Source organism: Pteropus medius, unplaced genomic scaffold, assembly GCF_902729225.1.
Source record: "Pteropus medius unplaced genomic scaffold, Ma_sr-lr_union100, whole genome shotgun sequence".
NCBI classification, from domain to species: domain Eukaryota; kingdom Metazoa; phylum Chordata; class Mammalia; order Chiroptera; family Pteropodidae; genus Pteropus; species Pteropus medius.
Window position 1 is genome coordinate 27,113 of NW_024353906.1, and position 20,273 is coordinate 47,385.

The 20,273-nt window shown below is 40.1% G+C and overlaps 2 protein-coding genes across 10 annotated transcripts in view; both read left to right on the forward strand.

The window, feature by feature from the left end:
- Positions 1-4,624: 4,624 nt before the first annotated feature.
- LOC120593629 (serum amyloid A-3 protein-like) lies at positions 4,625-8,076 on the forward strand. 2 transcript variants are annotated; one of them, XM_039851538.1, is made up of 4 exons: positions 4,625-4,780; positions 5,440-5,531; positions 7,299-7,437; positions 7,808-8,076. In XM_039851538.1, the coding sequence occupies exons 2-4, from the start codon at positions 5,441-5,443 to the stop codon at positions 7,944-7,946; spliced, it is 369 nt and encodes a 122-aa protein (XP_039707472.1). In that variant the 5' UTR covers positions 4,625-4,780; position 5,440; the 3' UTR covers positions 7,947-8,076. The 2 variants fall into 2 exon arrangements, with proteins under 2 accessions (XP_039707472.1, XP_039707471.1); XM_039851537.1 differs by lacking the exons at positions 4,625-4,780; positions 5,440-5,531 and having other exon boundaries at positions 7,187-7,437.
- Positions 8,077-10,562: 2,486 nt separating this feature from the next.
- The window catches only part of SAAL1 (serum amyloid A like 1), a 29,997-nt gene continuing 20,286 nt past the window's right edge, over positions 10,563-20,273 (forward strand). For 6 of the 8 annotated variants that reach the window (XM_039851544.1, XM_039851541.1, XM_039851543.1 and 3 more), the window contains exons 1-3: positions 10,565-10,754; positions 11,964-12,077; positions 18,027-18,110. In XM_039851544.1, the coding sequence (XP_039707478.1) occupies positions 10,623-10,754; positions 11,964-12,077; positions 18,027-18,110 (330 nt within the window). In that variant the 5' untranslated portion in view covers positions 10,565-10,622. Of the gene's footprint in view, positions 10,755-11,963; positions 12,078-18,026; positions 18,111-20,273 lie in introns of all 8 variants that reach the window. The other 2 variants (XM_039851547.1, XM_039851542.1) reach the window with 2 other exon arrangements.

Consider the following 20,273-nt stretch of genomic DNA (forward strand, 5'->3'; position numbering starts at 1 on the left):
ACAATGTGATGGTTCTTCAAAAATCAAAAATAGAATTACCATACAATTTAAAATTTTTTACTCCTAGCTTTATACCCAAAAGTATTGAAAGCAGGATCTCAAAGAGACATCTGTACACCCATGTTCATAGCAACATTATTTACAATAGCCAAGAGGTAGAAACAACTTAAGTGTCCATCAACCAATGAATGGATAAATAAAATGTAGTATACACATGCTATAGAATATTATTCAGCCTTTAAAAAGAAGGAAATCTGATACATGCTACAATGTAGATAAACCTTGAGGATATCACGCCAAGAGAAATAAGCCAATCACAAAAAAGACAAATACAGTATGATTCCATTTATATGAGGTACTTAGAGAAGTCCAAATCATCGAGACAGAAAGTAGAATGGTTTGCCAAGGGCTGGGTAAAGGGGAAAATGAGGAGTCGTTGACTAATGAGTAGAGAGTTTCATTTTTGCAAGAGGATAAAACTCTGGAAATTGGGTGCACACTACTGAACCAAACACTTAAAAATGGTGAAGACAGTAAATTTTATCTTACCTGTCTTTTACTACAATTACAAATAAAAACAAAAATGCCTGACGGAGACCATTAGGCATTCGGTATCAATGATATTCTTAAAGAACTGAGTACACATCAGATTTGGGTAGTCACATTCATCTAAGTCTCCTCTTCAAGATTGTGTGTAAAAATGTTACTTTAGCCTCTTCCCTTAATCTCCTTAATCAGGTGAGTTTCAGTCTCAGAGGCCTACGCAAGTATCTAGGACCTGAGTGACGGTGGTGGAGCAAAAGAAAGTAGATATATATGAGATATATATTTGGCAGTAAAATCAACATACCTTAGAATGATTAATATGAGTTATGAGGAAAAAGAAGTGTCAAGAAGAGACCCCCATCTAATACACCGAGGGCAAAAATAGCTATTATTATTGTATTAACAAAATATTAAAGTAATTTTATCTTGGCGGGAAAGATTTTGGGTGATATTTATTTTCTTTATGCTTACTGAATTTTTAATTTTTTCTATAATAAACATCGTGTTGTAAGTTTAAAACGTAAACCATTTATAACTTAACTCTTCTGGTTATTATTCAGAAGTGTATGCATGCCTATGGTTCTGCTCCTACAGAATCATCTGGTCCTCTTGTTTCATTTCTGAAACAATGATGATCAGAGTAATTATTACTAGAGCTGTGACATCTGAAGTTCAGCCTTGACAGTCAACTGGCTTCTTTGTTCTGTTATAACTCTCCCTTTCCCACACCAACAGGGCTGAAAAAGTGTGTAGAACATTAGATATAGTCATACCTGGGTCTGAACACCAGCTCTAGCTTTAACTACTTGTATGACTTTGGGGAAATTAATTGTCCCTTGCCTGGGCTTCAATTATAACTTCTGCAAAATAGAAATTACAATAACTATTCCATAGGTTTGTAATCTCATTTAAACAGCATATGGAAAAGCACCTAGTAGTGTATAACACAGTAGGTACTCATTAAATAGAAAAGTTGCCTACAGTTCATTCCTTATTAAGATTTTATAATGCACAAAGTAGTACAGATTGAAAAAACTCCACGAGTTTGACAGCTAGCTAGAATTATACACTCGATCGCTGAAACGTTTATTAACTTTTTTAATTGAAAAGTCTAGAACATGCCTCAAAATATGAAGCAGTGGGTCACTCATTCATTGCTTGTGGGAACCCAAATTAGTATAACCATTTTGGAAAAATGGCATTATCAACCAAATTCACCACATTCATATTCAAGTACACTCCTGGGTCTGTACCCATAGAAAACCTTGCACCAGTGCATGTATACTAGATCATTAAAAGCAGCACTATTTGTACTAGTAAAAAAGAAATAACCCAAATACTGAAATAAATTGTGCTAACTCACAATTGCGCAGTTATTTCTAACAAAGGAAGCTTGAAAGACACCCAGACTTCAAAGATTGCTACTATGTTCTGTAAAATGAGACTTTGATTTTTAAAAGTGTAATTCTTATTGGTAACCTTACTTGTTAATGTGTTGACTTGGTAATAATATATTAATTAATCTGTCTTCCGCAAAGTATAAATTATTATGAATTTTCTTGGTTAAGCTGGAAGAGCTAAAATTTGTTCAGTGCTTACATGTGCCCAGAACCGATCCAAGCCCTTTTCACATTTCGTCCTGTTGTCATTTCATCCTGACAACAACCCTACGAGGCCGATACCATTACTTTCTTCATTTTATAGTCTCATCATTCTTTCTACTCTCCCCGAGTCTGGGACTTAGGCCTCAGGTACCATTCTTGGTCATGAGATCCCATGGGGCTGGGATTTTTTTTCACTTTCTTTTTCTGATTTCTAATAGCATTAATGTTCTTCTTTTTCACTGAAATTGAATCAGAAAATGGAGGTCTCTTAGGCTCCCCAATAGCCTGGTCACACATGGCTATCAGAGTAGGGGTAGCACCTCCTTCAGTAGATAAACCAGGTCACTTTGGAGAGTGAAAAGAGGCGTCACTATTAATGATTAGGCTGGGACAATAGGCGCTGAGACTGGCCCTGAAAACCAGGACTCAGTGACTTATGGGAGTCTCTTGGGGAAATTCCTGTAAGGGCTGCAGATTCTCTATCACCATGACGGCATGGCTTTCTTTTACAGCAGAAACAAGTGGAAATAGTTGACTGCCACTATTGTCTATTGTTCTAAACGTGGACATGCAAGAAACTGTGTGTCCCTTCCCAGAAGACAGAATACATTAAGTGACAAAGGAAGTGAACTTGCAATGTTTGTCAATGTCGCTGTGAGGAGTTAGTTCTTCCTGGTGTCTAGAAATTGCATTAGTTTTCTCTCTGATGATTCTACCAAAGAAGAGAATGACTTGATGACGTGAGAAAGTGGGGAGAGGATTTCCAGTACTGAATGTCCAGAGAGGGAGTCCAGTAGTTATAACAGAATGTGGTCACTGGCCCACGATTTCTGCCCTGAGGAAAGTAGGAGAAAGCGAGTCTGGACGTCGCATGTCCTCTCTATGGAGCAGTCCCCAAGCACACCCATGACCAATGTCTGCGCAGGGTTGACAACTGTCTCCTTCCTCTGCCATGTCCACTCCTAGGACCGAGTGAGCCGAAAGCTCAGGGACCTGGACTATGCGGACCACGGGGAATCCCGTCTTTCCCAGGAATGGAAGTTGTACGAGGAATCTCCGAGTGTTGCTCAGCATTGCTTTGGATAAGAACCAAAGGCACAGGGAAGTCCTTGACAGTTACCTTCACTAAAACTTTAATCTCATTGTGTCACATGACTTGAAAGATGACCCGGACCCAGAAAGAGGCATCACTCCTAATTTTGGCAGACACAGATCGAACACAATGATTCCCGAACACCAGCGTGGTCCTGGCCTGATTTGCTTCATCCCGGATCACCACTCCTCTTTCTAGTGTCCTACTTATAATTCTTCTAGTAACAAGTTGGAAAGAGTACTTTGTCCTCATTCTTCTCTGGTTTACTGGTTGAGCACAAGGCACCTCCTTCCTGGCTTTTATTTACCATATTCCAACATCTCGGCTCTTGAGATTTGCCTGCATCGGTCTTGGAGATGCTTCTCTAGCCTCTCCAGTGTACTGTTCACATCCCTCCTCTTCCAGCAAGTACTCCGCACAAATCTGACTGAATACTTCTTGGGCTGGATCTGTCTGACCTGCCCTACTGCTGTCCTCTGGCTCTAGTCGGGGTCCAACTAGGCTAGTATAGGTCCAGATCTATCCACTATTATCTCTGCCACATTGCATACCCATCATCTTTTCTTCTCTACAGAAATCCAAAGAACTTTAAAATTTTCTTTATGGCTGATGGGGCAGAGATGGGGTGGGTGGGTGGACCATGGACTCCATCTCAAGGAAGCAGTTGCATGAAATTTCTTCCCAAGATAATCTTAATAAAGTCACACAGTAAAGCCCAGTCCTGCTTTTCTGGTTGAAACAGCTGTTCTCTAACATCACACCCTCTCAGCATTCTTATGCTACACCCCAGCTTTCTCTACATCCTTTCTGATTATTCAGTTCTGATAATTGAGCAGCCAAGGGGCTATTTCCTGAAGATTTTTCTGCTTGACATTTCAGCAAATTTCTATACTACGGTTCAACACTCCTGGTTTACAGTATCCTCCAAATATAACCGGCCATTATACATTTAACAGCAACCGATCATGAATACTTTTGAGTCTGGAGGACTCCCTTTCCCAGTGCTGAGTCCATGCTAGGTGGTTGCTAGAAGTTTTACTTTACTGGGTTGTTTGTTTTTCTTTGCTTCTACTACACCTTGGGAGTCCCAGCTTCCTCCTAAGCTGTGCTTTGCAATGGACCCCATTCTGCTGTTCCATTTGCCCTGTATTCTCACGTTCTTCAATCACAGCTTTAAAAAAAAATTGATTATCTTTCACAACAAATGTCAGTATTTTACTTGGTAGGGAGAAAAAAACTTTCCCTTCTAGGAATGAGACTGAAAACAGACAGAAAATCCTAAATTGCTACATCCCTGAAAGCTGCCAGGTTGCACAATAGGAGAAAATTAAGTGTGCATGAAAAACAAACATCATGTTGTAGAAGCTGTGTTGCGACCAAGGGGAATTCCCCACATCTCAGTGTTTTGCTTCAAACTTCTCTTCCCATTCCTTCCACTAGGAAAGCGTCGGTATATATAGCGCCAGGCTCATCTCCCAGGCAGGCAGCACACGCAGCTCAGCTTCACCAGGAGACTCAGCCGGAGCAAACAGCCCAGGTGAGGTGCTAGAACTTTTTAACAGCTTTCTTCCTCAGAGATTCTCTTTCCCCACCAGCATTCTGTGCCACATCCCAGCTCTCTGTATCTTTCCTGAATCAACTGTTCTGACAATCAGACTTTATCAGATGTGAATTCTTTGTGGGGTAGAGATTTTATCTTGTGCTGCTTCTGTGTGAGGTAGTGATGGGTAGAGCAGGCATCTACATTATTTATGGTTTGTGTAACTCATCTCATGTTACAGAGAGGTATAGTGGTCATAAAATCCCAAATGCCTTTTGGACAATTCCTGTACAGTTGGGTTTCAGGGCTGACAGGGGATAATTGAAATGGAAAGTGGTTTATGCAAAAGCCCATTGTATTCTCTCATACAGGAAATTGCTAGGATTTTAATGAGACAAATGAAAATGTAGAACTAGATTTTCTGAACTACAATCTATCTATCTATCATCTATCTATCTATCTATCTATCTATCTATACAGATGGATAGCTAGATATAGATATTGATATTGATACAGATGTACAAAATTGAGTGAGATTTATTTTTGGAATGCAAGAATGGATCGACATTATGAGAGAAATAGAGAGAGAGAGAGAGAGAGAGAGAGAGATAAAACTGTGTCACCCTTGCATGTGTCTGTTTGACTCTCTGTGGCAGGATGAAGCTTTCCACGATCATCATTTTCTGTTTCCTGATCCTGGGCGTCAGCAGCCAAAACTGGAGAACATTCCCCGGGGAAGCTGTTCGAGGTAATGGCCAAAGGACGGTGGTGGGGAGGCCGCATCAGGCTGCACCCAGGTTTCACCTGAGCAGAGGCCACATTCTCAGAGGGAAAGGTCAAAGTAGGTCGAAAGAGAATACTGTTTTCGTGGTAGGTCTTCCCCAGGCTTTTCTGGACAGCTTTGTACTCTTTCGTGGGGATTCCCAGGCCCGCGGCCACATGAGGCTTTGACCCCAACTTTCAGCAGGAGTGAGGAAGAGATCTGGAGTTCAGAGGTGCCTGTTCCCTAAATACAAGTCCTGTTCTACCGCCCTGTACTGACAATCAGGGACAGCTCATTTCTGTATCTCAGCCATGCATCAAACATGTAAAGCGTGTTCACACTCCCCATCCACTTAGTAATACGACCAAGATTAACTGAGCCTTCAGTATGTGCTAGGCACTGTTCTAAGTGTTTTACGCGTACAAATAAATGTTTTCATTTTTATGTTTTAATCTTCTAGTCCTGTGCTAGAGATACCACCATCTCTTAATAGAGAAACTGAGGCACAAAGAGATCAAGGTACCTAACATAGTCCTCAAGCAGAGCAGGACTTAATCCAGGTTATGAGATTCCCCAGACCTTGCTATTAATCATGGTACTAGACCGTCTCCCAGACAAGAGTGCACATGGGAGTGTGAGGGATATGTGAACACATATTCAGTTCTTTATCTGAGCAAATGGCTAATAGTGGGGATGTGGTGCCTTTGAAAGGCAACTCTATAGAGAGCTCTCTCTACAATAAAAGGCACAATGAATTATCTGATGATGGTTCTGATTGGGCTGGACCTGGGCTGGACCTCTAGCAAGAGGTACGTGCCTCACTAGCCATAGTAAAGTGGCAAATATTTATTTCACAGAATTATTTTGCATTTTTTTCTGTGACAGTCTCTGAGTAATTGTTTTAAGAGTTTCCTGTTAATCCTATCTTAATTCTCATAGCCCCAGCTAAGAAATATTTTTCATCTCCTAGATCAATGTTTTTCAAAGGGTTGTTCTAAGACCACTGATGTGAGAATCATCAGAGGTCTGGAGTGCTTTGTGAAATGCAGTGCACTGAATCACAATTTATGGGGCTGAGCCTAAAATCTAGGCTTTAGCAAACACCCCATTGATTTTTGTGCACATTAAACGTAGAGAAACACTCTTCCATTTTATTGGGAGGACGCTGAACTTTAGAGCTGGTGGGTCGGTTGCCCTTGTTCTGCACCTATTACCCGTTTCTTTAAAGCTCTCTTAGGAAACTCACCTTTGTCACCTGCTGAGTGAACTCTGACAGCTGCCCAGGTGCCAAATGGGCCCGGACATTCAGACGTAGTCAGGACAAGCTGTCCTTCCTTTGCCCACAGGGATGAATGTCTCCCATTGACGAGGCGGGAGCCCCACGCGCCTATGCCTCACTCAGAATCGGCTTTGTTCTCCTGCCACAGTCTGGGGTTTCCTGCATCTTTCCAGATGGAGGTTCATTGTACAACCAAACACCCCTTAGACACCACCCCACCTCTGCAGTACAGCCAAAAACAAAGCAGCAACAGAACTTAGAATGGAATCAAACAGAATAACATTTTCATAAAGTGTGATTTTTATAACATTAACTTAAGGAAGTGAAAAGTAAAGAAATATTTATTTCATGACCATATCACCTCCAAGGGCTTTTGATGACTGAAATCTTGGAATCAGTAGGAGGTACCTTTTCTATTTCTCTATTTTGCCAGTATGTCATTACTTTCATCTCACATATTCCCTCCCTTCCAGGGGCTAAAGACATGTGGAGAGCCTACTCTGACATGAGAGAAGCCAATTACAAGGGTGCAGACAAATACTTCCACGCCCGGGGGAATTATGATGCTGCACGAAGGGGACCTGGGGGCGCCTGGGCTGCCAAAGTGATCAGGTAACCACCGGTCCTGGGGATGCAGGGATGAGGGAGCAGAGCTGGGCTGCCTTGGACTGAAATTTCCTATAGAGATTGTGGTACCCCCTCCTCCTGAGCACCCTGCCCCTCTGTGCCCAGTGTGGGGTTTGAGAGCCAGAGAGAAGCTGGTGGTATGGATGATTTCCGCCTTCCCCTATGAATGCTGTTCTCCCAGAGTGAGAGGGTCACCCCGGGCTAAGTGAGCTGTGCCCATGCAGGGTCAGGGTTTTAGTGCCTCCCTCCTGGCTCCTCTCAGAGTCATTAATCCCTTAGAAAGGTGAGAGATGGGAGAGTGGTGTTGTCGCTCATCAGCCCTAGTCCATCTCCTACCTGCCCTCCTCCATTTCAGTGATGCCAGAGAGGGTATTCAGAGAATCACTGGTCATGGAGCAGCGGACTCAAGAGCTGACCAGGCTGCCAACAGATGGGGCCGGAGTGGCAAAGACCCCAATCATTTCAGACCTGCTGGCCTGCCCAAAAAGTACTGAGCTTCCTCCTCACTCTGCTCTCAGGAGATGGGGCTGCGAGCCCAGAATCATTGAGTTGTATATCCCCAGATGCTGATAGAGGACATATAATAGCTGTCTAATAAATGCTTAAGCGATGGAATGTTAAAAATCGTGTGTTATTCTTTGGTATAAGGACTGTCCATTTGGTACCAAGGGGTGATGGATGGACACCGTGTGAAGGCTGAGCCTGTGCTTGTGTGTTTGGGTGTAGTAGGGGAGACAATCTCAATGTCATACAGATAGCCTGCACCAGCGCTTCCCCCAGTCAGATCTGCTCCTCTCCAGGCCCCTTTGGTTACACTGCTGCCATTACCAGGCCTTTCTGCATCCAGGCCTCAATGCCCCATATCTATCAGCCCCTAAACCCTTAACTTCAACCGTGAATGCCTCCATAGCACTTTGTTCATGCCTTCTTGAAAATCTGTATCCATCCTTGTCAGAGTGGTTTATATGCCAGTCCTCCTGCTGGTTGATTTTTAAGCTCTTCTAACGCTAGTTAATAGTAGGATGATTATCATAATGCCAGTTAATATTCAGCGAGTTAACTATGGGCCAGATATTGCTCTAAGTGTTCTTCTGTAGCCCATGGGATCCTCGCACTTTGATTTTCCTTATTTTATAGCTGAGGAAACTTGAGGCACAAACAGTTAAAATATATGTTCGAGTCACATTGATGCTAGAACCACCAATCTTAACTATTTGCTATAACTTGCATGTATATTGACGTTTAGAGCTTATAAATCACTTTTGCATGTGTTATTTCAGTTATTCATTCCTTCAGCGAATGTATTCCATCTATCACCCCAGTTGATCCTCACAGCAAGTCTATGGGCATAAATCTAGATGGGGCAGAGGTAATAAAGCATTCAGGAAAAGCAAACAGCACTTTGGAGGAGATGACATTATTGTGTAATAGGAGGCAAGTAGCCATCTCCTTAGAGAATGGAGTGAGCACAGTTCTTCCTGAAGCTTGTTAGTACCAGGGACAGAGAGAGATCTAGATCCTAGTTCTCAACGAGGACAACATTGCACCCAGCCCCACCCCCACCCCAGCTTTTGGATACCTCTGGGGATATTTTTGGTTGGCACAATGATGGAAGCATTTAGTGGTCGGGCCAGAGATACATGCATCTTACAATTTACGGGACTGTGCTGCAAACAAAGAATCATCCTGCAGTTGCAGGAAGCGACACCCGATGGAGGAATTTGGATGCTCAGACAACTTTGTTAGAAGAAGGAGAATTTATTGCCAGCGAAAAGCGTGGGGGCATTCAACAGACCCAAATCACGAGTTTGCTTTGATTAGATTTATTACAGTTTATATACCTTTGCGGTGTTAATGTAAGGGGTGTGTGATTCCTCATTTGAGGTTTCACATGTGCCTTGTGACTCAGGATGGGAAGGGGAGCTTCGGGTTAGGGACTGCAAAGGGGGAGGAATTTCAGACCACTGGTCTTATAGTTTGTTTGTCCTGCAACCTTGGCGTTATCAGCACTCTTATAGGATTCTTGAACAGAGAGACGGGACATTGAGGCTATAAGTAGGAAGCAACACTTATTAATGCCAGCATCTGCTCAGTGGATTCCTATCCAAAGGCTGAGCCCCAACTGTAACATAGCAAACGATTTTATACAGTCTTGTTATTCCGACACAGCTACAGAGATGAGGAAGAACATTAGTTGGATAGCAAGCTACGAATCAACAGATGTGTGCTGGAGAGTCCTGGAGGTGTGCAGGGGGAGCTATGGGAAAACATGTTAGCTGGAGAGTCCTGGAAGGAGGGAGAGAGGGCAGTCGGGAATGGGCTTTAACTGGCTGAGTTGGTCATTTCTGCAAGCTGTTTTCTTTGCATTTTTCAGATGCCTCATTTCCTCTCTCACTTCCTCCTGCATGACTTTTGTAATGTCTTATCAGGCACGCATGTAGGCAGAGTCAGATTTACTGTGAAGCTGACGAAGCTTAAGCTTCAAGGGCTCCCCACTTACATGGGGCCGTTCCAAGGCCTAGGAGTAACTCTAAAAATGTGTTCACATGGTCAAATGTCTTTGTAAAATTTACAAAAATAAAATATTTTAACTTCAGGAAGTTAACGTCTCTGACACTGTTCACTCCAACATGGTGCCATCACATTTCCTCATATTGAGTGGCACTGGCATTTCAGGGATTTGACGGAGAAGTTGAGTTAGGAATACAGTTGGTTTTCATTCGTTGGGACATATTTATGTAGTTTGCAGTCACTTCCTAGTATAATTAAATTATCGATCGCCATCCTGGAGTAGAAATGGCCTCTGGGTATGTTCTTACTGCCTACTGTGGTTACTCCCAGATGCAGAAGCCGAGGTCATATGGCAAAATAAACGTGTCCTGTACAGCCCAGCACAGAGTATGTGGGTAGATGGAATACCCAGTCCACTGAGGGTGACAAATAACAGTTATAAATATGATCGCGCTTGGATTCCGGTAGAGTGCCGTCGGGGTGATCAAGTCATCTGGGCTCCCAAGCCTGAGGTTTATTCGGCCGGCGCTCAGGCCGGCAGGGCTCAGGACAGCAGGGGGCGCTGTGGCGGGAGCCACAGCGGGCGCGCCGGGCACTCTGGTCTCTCGCCTCCTTGGGCGGCTTCCGGCGCTGCTGTATCCTGCTGGTGGTCGCACATCATGGACCGCAATCCTTCGCCTCCGCCGCCAAGTCGGGACCAGGACGAAGAGGTGGTGGCCGGCGGAGACTGCATAGGGAGCACGGTCTACAGCAAGCACTGGCTCTTTGGCGTCCTCAGCGGGCTTATTCAGGTATGGAAAGTCGCACTTCGCCTGAGTCCCGACTCCCTTTCCCTCGACCCCCGGCCCCGCCTCTGGCAGCCCCTCCTGCCCGGGAGCCGCCATCTCCACGACAACCCCTCTGCAGGCACGGGCGGCTGGGCCTCTTGCCTTGCGTCTTGGCCGCCTCTGCGGACCCCAGAACTGCGGGAGTCGCTCCTGGTGCCCCTCAGCACGTATAATGGCAGGGGTGCTGAAGTGCTTGCGATTACAATATTTTACTTTTGAAAAATTTCCAAAAGTATATGACCCCGTTCCTGACACCTAAGTCCTACTTGATGTATATCGCGGACTTTTGTTGTAGTAGACGAGCCGCGTGACTTTAGGCAAGTCTCTTAATCTCTCAGAACCTCAATTTCTCTCTCAATTTCTGTACAGTGGGATGGTAATACCTATATTATTCTATATACGGTTATTGTGTAGGTTAAATAAGATAATGGTCATAGAGAGCTTACCAGTGTTTGGCTTAAAGGAGGCCCTCAATAAATGTGAACTTTTCTTGTTTCCACGTTTCCCTAACTAATTTACTACTTCCAGTTCTCTACAGTCCATCTTCTACAAAAAAAATCTTCAATCGATCAACAAACAAGCCAAGCAAGCAAGCTATGGGAACTTCTTATAATTTCCATATGCATATTTCTTAGCCCGGAATCGAAGGCTCTTTGCTGTCTTTCCAGCCTCGTCTGCCCATGACGCTAAACTGATCTCCATTCCCCAAACTCCAGTACTTTTCTCTACGCAATTCTACCCTTCTTGACAAACTCTTTCTTAGAGATTTAGCTTACATATCACCTAAGAAGTTTTCTCCGTCTTCTCCAGGGTCATTGGTCCATCATTTTTGCTCTCACAACTGTCCACAATTCACTTGAATCACTTAGCATTTTCCGTTGTGATTACAGTTTACATGTCTTTCCCCCTACTCGATACTAAACTGCTTGAAAGCGAGGGATTAAATCTTACTCATTTTTGTATTTCTACCCCAGTGCTTAGCAACAGTATTTACTCTGTGAATGTCGAATGAATAGATTTACCCAAGATACTAAATTTTTTAAAGTTTTTTGCAAGAGAACACACTTTGAGGGTAGTAGTTTTGTGACTTCTAAATGATTGTGGGGTAGTATTTCTCGAGGAGTACTATGAACAGCTTTTATTCATCTCTTTTCTTCCTTTGTGTTTCTGAAGATTGTTAGCCCTGAAAACACCAAATCCAGCTCAGATGATGAGGAGCAGCAGATGGAGCTTGATGAAGAAATGGAGAATGAAATTTGCAGAGTATGGGATATGTCAATGGATGAGGTATGGGGTTGCAAATGAAACTGAAAAGATTGTTGGATAAGGAGGTGGTAAATAGATTTTGTTTTTTAAGGTTCGGTCCTTAAATCTCTGAGGAAAGACTTTAGTGTCTGTAATCACTCCTATATATGGTACAGAGACTGAGGTGGCAGGAGCTATAAATGCTACACTTCTGTTTTTGAGGGTAGATAATCTGAGCTGTGGTAGGATTTGGGTTACATATATAGTTCTCATGAATGCTAGATTGTTTGTAGCCCAGGATACGTATTTACCCAAAGAGAATGTTGGTGTTGTATTTGAGAGTGGGATAAGAGTTAGGAGACCATGGATGTACCATAATTAAGTTAGAAGGGGACAAGAAAGAATTACATGTATGTAATTATAATAATAATAATAATATAACATTTATATTGTACTCTATAGCTCGAAAGCATTTTCATATTCCATTTGCTCTTCACAATAACCTTATAATTAATATAAGTAGTACCCTTATTTTACAGTTAAGAAAATTGGCTGAAGAGATTGATTTACGTAGACTCTCACTTTATTACTTGGACTTTTGAAATAGATAACTGATTAAAATCCGTGTTTTACTCTCTTTCACTTCTTTTCTGCCTTACACATTGCCACCCAAGTTATCTTTTTCCTAAAACACAGATTAAATTGTATTTTTCTGTCTTAAAATTTTTTAATGGCTATTCATTGTCTTTTTTGAAAGCTTTATTGAGGTATAATTGGCACAAAATATACTCCAAATGTACTGAGGCACGATTGATGTACAAAAACTGCATATGTTCAAAGGTACGATTTGAAAAAATTCAATGTAGTATATGCACATGGAACCATCGCAATGAAGATAGTGAACATTATCACACTAAAAAGTTTCTTCATGCCCCTCCCTTCCTCAGTCCTGTCCAGGCAACCATTGATTAGTTTTCAGTCACTTCAGAGTAGTTTTATTTTTCGAGAGTTTTATAGAAATTAGACCATATTCTTTTATGGAGGGGTCTGGCTCTTTTACTCAGCAACATTATTTTAAGATTCATCCATGTCGTTGTGTATATTAGTAGTTTATTTTTTATTGCCGAGTGGTGTTCCATTATATTTGTATAACATGATTTATTCATCTATGTACCTGTTGGTGGAAATTGAGTTGTTTCTAGTCTATTACAGATAAAGCTGCTGTGAACTTTTATGTATAAGTATGTATGGACATATGTTTTCCTTTCTCTTAGGTAGATACCTAGAATAGTATGGCTGGATCATATGGTAGGTATATGTTTAACTTCGTAAGAAATAGTTAAATTGTTTTCCAAAGTGATTTTTACATTTTACATTACCACAAGTAGCATATGAGATACAGTTCCAGTGTCTCCTCATCCTCATTATCCTCGCACTTGGTATGGTCAGTCTTCTTTTCAGCCATTTCTATAAGTTTGTGGTGATTCACATTATGATTGTCATTTGGATTTCCCTGATTATTAATAATGTCAAGCATATTTTCATGTGCTTATTTGAAATCTATTATTTTTTTGGTACAATGCCAGTTTGAAGCTTTTGCCCATTTTTTAAATCGTGTTTTATTTTTTTTCCCTTAAAGGTTTTGTAATTTCAGGTTTCACTTATAGGTCTATGATCCATTTTGAGTTAATTTTTGAGTATGATGCAAGGTATGGATTGAAGTTACTTTTTTTGCATGTGGGTATCCAGTTATAACTTATTTGTTGAAAAAGACTATCTCTACTGAATTGCCTTTTGAGTTTTTGTCAAAAGTTAGTGTCTGTGCATGTACACGTGAGTCTATTTTTGGACTCTTATTCTGTTCCATTGATCTATTTGTCTATTTTTACACCAGTACCACACTGTTTTGATGACTGTAGCTTTATAATAAGTCTTGAAATCAGGTAGAGATACTCCTCCAAATTTGTTCTTTCTCATAGTTTTGGTTGTCGTTGGTCCTTTGTATTTCCATATTAATCTTAGAATCAACATGTCGATTTCTACAAAGATCCTGCTAGGATTTTGACTGAGATTGAGTTGAATTCATAGATCATTTGGGAAAGAATTGATAAGTTAACAATAATGAGTCTTTTGACCCATGAACAAGTTATATCTTTCCATTTATGGGTTTTAGTGAATAGGTCTTTCACATCTTTTGTCAGATTTATTTCTGAGTGTTCCATATTTTTAAATGCTATTGTAGATGGTAAATTGTAAGTTAAAAAAAATTAATATATGATGATCATTTCTAGTATGTAGAAATGTAGTTGATTTTGTATATCATATTCTGCAGCTGTGCTAAATTTACTTAAGTTCTAATACCTTTTTTGTAGATGCCATTAGATTTTCTACATAAATGATTCTTATTTATGAAGTAAAAAGTTTACTTTTTTCCAATCTGAATTTCTGTTATTTGGTTTTTTTTTGTACATTTGCTCCCACCAGAACTTGTAGTATGATGTTGACTAGAAGCGATGAGAGGGGATGTCCTCATCTTGTTTTTGATTGTAGGGGCAGAGAGCATTCAGTCTTCCTTCATTAAGTATGATGCAGCTGCAGACTGAGAATGTTCCCCTCTGTTCCTGGTTTTTATCAGGAATGGATTTGGGGTTTTGCCATGCTTTTGCTGAGTATGTCGAAATGATCGTGTGGTTTTCTTTCTAGTTTGTTAATATGGTGAACTAAGTTGACTGATTTTCAAGTTGCTAAAATCTTATTTAGAAATTTTCTTTCTTTCTATGAAAGGTATTCATTTTCTTGTTGTCTGGCGTTGGTACCAAGGTAATTATATCCTCACAGATTGGGAAGTTTTCCTCTTCAGTTTTCAGGAAGAGTTTGTATAGAACTGATATTATTTGTTCCTTAAATATTTGATGGAATTCACCAGGGAAGTCATCTGAGCTTGGAATTTATGTTGCGGGAAGATTTTTTTGTTTGTGTTTAGTTTTGTGTATTACTTTTTTAAAAAATAAGTTTTATTGAGATAGATCTCACTATCATAAAATTCACCATTTAGTGGTTTTTGGTGTATAAATTTTAGGCTATAAATTCAGTTCCTTTAGTAGATATAGGGCTATTCAGATTACTTTGGTAGTGTGTGTTCTTCAGGGAATTTATCCATTTCATGTAAGTTGTCAAATTTATTGGAATAAAGTTGTTCATAGTATTACACTCTGTATTGATGGTACCTCTCTTATTCCTGATAATTTGTGTCTTCTGTATTTTTCCCCGATCAGGTTGGCTAGAAGTTTAACAATTTTATTGATCTTCACAAAGAATCAGCCTTTGGTTTTATTGATTTTTCTCTGTTGCCTTACTGTGTTTTGTTTCATTGATTTTCATTTTGATCTTTATTGTTTTCTTTTTTCTGCTTACTCTGGTTTAATTTGCTCTTTTTCTGATTTCTTAGGATGGAAGCTGAGTTCGTTGCTTTGAAACCATTTTTCTTTTTTAATATAGCATCTTACACTATAATTTTTCCTCTAAATATTGCTTTAGCGGCACCCCACAATTTCTGATATATTGTTTCATTTTGGTTTAGTTCAGAATATTTTCTAATTTTCCTTATGGTTAATGAGTAATTTAACAGTACATTATTTATTTTTTAAATATTTGGGAATTTTTCAGGTATCTTTCAGTTACTGCAGTCAGTGAACACTCTGAAGCCTTTTAAATGTATTGGGACTTGTTTTACGGCCCAGAATTTGGTCTGTCTTGGTAAAGGTTCCATGTTCACTTAAAAAGAATGTGTATTTTGCAGCTTCTTGGTGGAGTGTCGAAGAGATGTTAATTAGATCGAGTTGAGAGTATTGTTCAAGTCTCTTCTCTGCTTATCCTACAATTATTTGAAGTTATGGTTAAAAAAATTTTTTTTAAAGGAAATAGAACCCATTTTTCAAATGAAACCTATATGTCAAATCCTCAAATATAAAATAGGTAAAACAGAGCTGCTGGTTGAATGAGATTGTTGGTAGAGGGGAGAGTCAGGTTCTTGGCCTCCTCTTCGTCCTCTTAATGGCAGCTCTTGAAGCACGTCTAGAGAACCAAGCTGTCCACTGATCACTGGCATGAAGTTTCTCCAATGAAACTACATCTCAGCCTTATTCCCTACCACTCAGTGTTTGAGCAGAGACTTCCAGGTACTTCCTATATATTTTCACATATTCGTGCTCTGTTCATGCCCCTTGCTGCCTGGAATGGCCTCTAGTAGGCAAAATCTTTCTCATCTTTTATGGTCCAGCTTAAATGTCATCTCCTCTCTGATGCCTCCCCAGATACTCTAGGCAGAATCTGTTCACCTTATTGCTTAACACTTGTTATTCAGTAATTGGTTTGAGCCTGTGTCTTCTCACAGATTTAAGTTCCTTCTCTTAAGAGCGTAATGTCATGTCTTCAGAGATACTTTCTCTGATATATCTAAAGTAACCTCCGTCCCCATTTCTTAGCTTCTAGCACACACTATCTTGTTTATCTTCTTTGTGGCACCTAGAAATTATGTAGTTTCATTGTTTACGTGTTCATTGTTCATTCTTCTAGAATGAAAACTCTGTAGGACTGAGATTTTACTTACCTTGTTCTCTATTGTGAGCCTAAAACAGTGCCTATTACTTGGGTTTTTCAGTAAATATTTGGTGAAGAAGGAATACCCGATGTGCCTCTTAAGAGCATGACCTTAAGTCATACTCATCTGAGTTCAAATCCTGGCTCTGTTCTCCGATTGATTATGTAATCTTGCGCAGGTTGCTTAACTTTTTGAAACCTCAGTTTATTAGTATAATGGGACTGATAATAATGACTACTTCATAGGGTTGTTTTGAGAATTAAATGAGGTAATGTGCAAACTGCTTCACTGTGCCTGGCATTTAATGCTTGTTCGATAACTGTTAATTGCCATCGTTATTGTTGGTGTTGATATTGTTAGGCCACCCTGTGCTACTCCAGGAATTAACTGTCATTGAATAAGTTTATCACAGCATGCTACCAAGAGTTGCTAACATGACATATAGTTTGATTACCTAGAGTTGAGAGCATCTACTGCCGCGACTTTCAGTTTGTGTGTATCTTTGAAAATACTATTTTCTCTGATCATGGTCTCATAAGTATAAGATGTCTCTCCCAGTTAGCAGTCATGCAGATTATCTAGGTTTCAGCTGCTTTGAGGTGCCTCTAGGGCCCTTCGAAGTGCATTTTTACATAAGTCATGTAGCCTGTGTTTTAAGTTAAGCTATTTCAAATAAACAACTCATGTTTGGTAAAAATCCAAGGCAATAGACAGCCAGAAACTTAGCTTTTAAATATTTTACAACACAGATCTCCACGGTTAACTGATTTAGTTTTGGGGCCCACATTTCTAACAAGATTGGGTCACATGTTCACTTTGGTTCCTTCACCCGTGTTGGTGTGTTCCTTTAGGAGCTGTGGACTGGGCAAATTCTTTAGGAAGGAGGTATGAAGATGTTGCAGTTACACTGAGATCAGACTTTTTTCTATTGAGGATTTTGAAAGCACAGGTTTTGATTTGGGACATGATCCAATAGGAGTTTTCACCTGTTTCTCCTATTGTGTTTTAAGGTCTTAGAAGACCGGAATTCTGAGTTTCACTTTTTCCCTGTCCCCAGCTTCTGGCAATCAGCAGGTGTGTTTGAACGAATCAGTGAGAATTCCTGGTGGGTAGAAAGATCATTAATATAAATACATTAAGGGCAGAAAAAAGAGGACAACACTCTGGAATATCAATTAGTTTAACTTTGTTTATGAATTTGTTCCATTACTTTGGGACCAGATACCACAAGGATTTTCTAACATTACTTTTGTCTACTGACTCAATTCCTAACTTTTTTCCCTTGTGCCTGAAAGGAGTTATATATGGAATTAATTTTTTATGGTTACCTATGCTGTGGGGTTTAAAGAGGTATAGTCAACATTCAAGTCAATAATCATTTTTATTTTCAGGATGTGGCTTTATTTCTCCAAGAATTTAATGCTCCTGACATATTTCTGGGAGTGCTGGCCAAATCCAAGTGTCCTCGATTAAGAGTAAGTATTTACATTTTTATAACTTCCTCTTTTGAGCAATAACAATAGATAATGCTGAAGAGTCTTTCACTTTTCTCACTTTAATTTTCTTACTGGCAACAAATCAGTCTGCAAATATTTATCGAACATTACCAGGTACCTAGGTAGTGTGGTATTTAAAATTATTAGAGTCTTAGAATTTTAGATTTGGGCTGTAGGGAGATCAGTACTTTTATTTAACAGCTGTGGAAACAGATAAACATAACTGAATTATGCTACTGATACGTGGCAGAAAAGAGACAGTGCTCAGACCCCCCCATTTCCTTTTATTGCATCTTTTTATTCTAAAATTCCATTGCTTAAAAACCCTCATTCTAAACTCAGCCTGTTGCTCAAGACTTTCTATAATCTGAATCTAATTCATTTTTCCAGCACAAAATCTACCCTCCAGATAGTCCTAATTTAGCAAGGTTTGTCTGCTTAACGTCTCAGGAGTGTCCTGTGATGATCACCATCTCCATGCTGCCCTTTCTATGCTTTCCATCTCCTCTCAGTATTCACATCTATTGTCTAAGGTGGTGCTTTTCTTCTAAGTCTTCCCAAATGAGTAAACTCTCAGTGGCCATTGCTGATGGTAAACTCCCCAGACAGTTATCTGTACATCTCATTTGTCTTTATCTATGTTGTTTGCAATGTAATGTGCTTTGGTGTTGTTTAGGTTGCTGTGCGCTATGCATGTCATAGGTGATTAGTATAATTATTGCTATTAACTGAGTGTTTGTTTTTACTATTCTATGAGGTAGGCATTTATCTCCACTTTACAAATAAAAGAGTAAGTCTCAGGTTAAGAGATTTGTCCAGGGTCATAAAACTAGGAAAGAATGAAGCTGGGATTTGAGCCTAACCTGTCTTTTACTATAACTGCTGTACTATATATTGTCTCTCTTTGAAATTATGAAGTGGAGAATTCTATATGATATTTTTACAAATTGAATGTTGAATTACAATTTTATTAGTACAGTACTCCACCTGAATTGGAGTTCGATGAACTGATGAACCACTTTTTCTTTAGGTCATTATATTAATATAAAGATTTTACAGTTATATTATTTTCTCTGGGATTTTTCTAACTTAAGTACATTGATTTATGATTAGTACTTAAAGAAAATAAGCTTATCTCAATGACACCTTTCAAGAATTAGTCATATCATATGTCTGCGAGCTACAGCCTGTCTATAGCAGTGATTCTCACTCAACCTTGGCCACACTTAGAATCACCTAGGACGTGGACTCCAACTTCAGCATGTCCCAGAATCTCTGATTATGGGGCACAACCAAAGATTCTGGTCCACTAGGTTTGGTGTAGGATCGAGGTTTCGAAAAGGTTCCCAGGTGATACTAGTGCTCTGGACCAGGGCCCACATTTTGGGAAGATTTGCCATAGGGAACTTTTAAAACTCCTGGGTCAGGGCATACCCAGTTAAAACAGAATCTGCAAGTATGAGGCTCCAAACAGCTTTTAAAGTTTCCCTTGGAACTTTAAAGTTTCGCTTGGAACTTTAAAGTTCCCCTCATTCCAATGAGCAGCCAAGACTGAGAAACTTGGTCTTCGATTGGACATTCGGCTATTTCCTCTTTACTTTGTAAGGGAAATATGTATGTTTCCTTCTTGCCCCTACTCTCTTTTAATCTTTCCAGCATTTGATGACCCACTTTTTATTGAAACAACACTACCATAGCTTTGGTGCCACCTTCCTCTCCTGGTCTCTGACTGCTTCAGTCACATCTCTGTCACTTTTATTGGCTTTTTTCTTTCTTCCTGCATGTTGAGTGTGGACTCCTTTTAAGGACTCCCAAATCCCTGTCCTCTTTATATTCATTTCCTTAGTGAGCTCATCCTCTCTTTAAACCCTTAAGTTGTAAATCTGTACCTGTGGGATCAAAACTTTGACCTTCCTTATGATTTCTGGTGTCACATCTCCAACTTTTTTTAGGCATTTTCTACTTGCATGCTGCATTTTCCAGTCCAAAATTCCATATATCCTAACTCAGTGATTATCATACTTATCTGGTCAAAAATCATATGGTGTGCTTAGTAATCAGCAGCTTCTCAGGCTCTGCCCTGGAGATTCTGATTAAGTAGTTCTGAGACGGGCCTTGCAAATCTGTATTTTTAATATGCTC

What these genes read in the sequence shown, in the direction of transcription:
- LOC120593629 (XM_039851537.1), top strand. Translation starts at nt 7,202, where the DNA reads ATGACTGAAATCTTGGAATCAGTAGGAGGTACCTTTTCTATTTCTCTA. An exon ending in TGGGCTGCCAAAGTGATCAG is followed by an intron (nt 7,438 to 7,807) that starts GTAACCACCGGT and finishes CCTCCATTTCAG; the next exon opens with TGATGCCAGAGAGGGTATTC.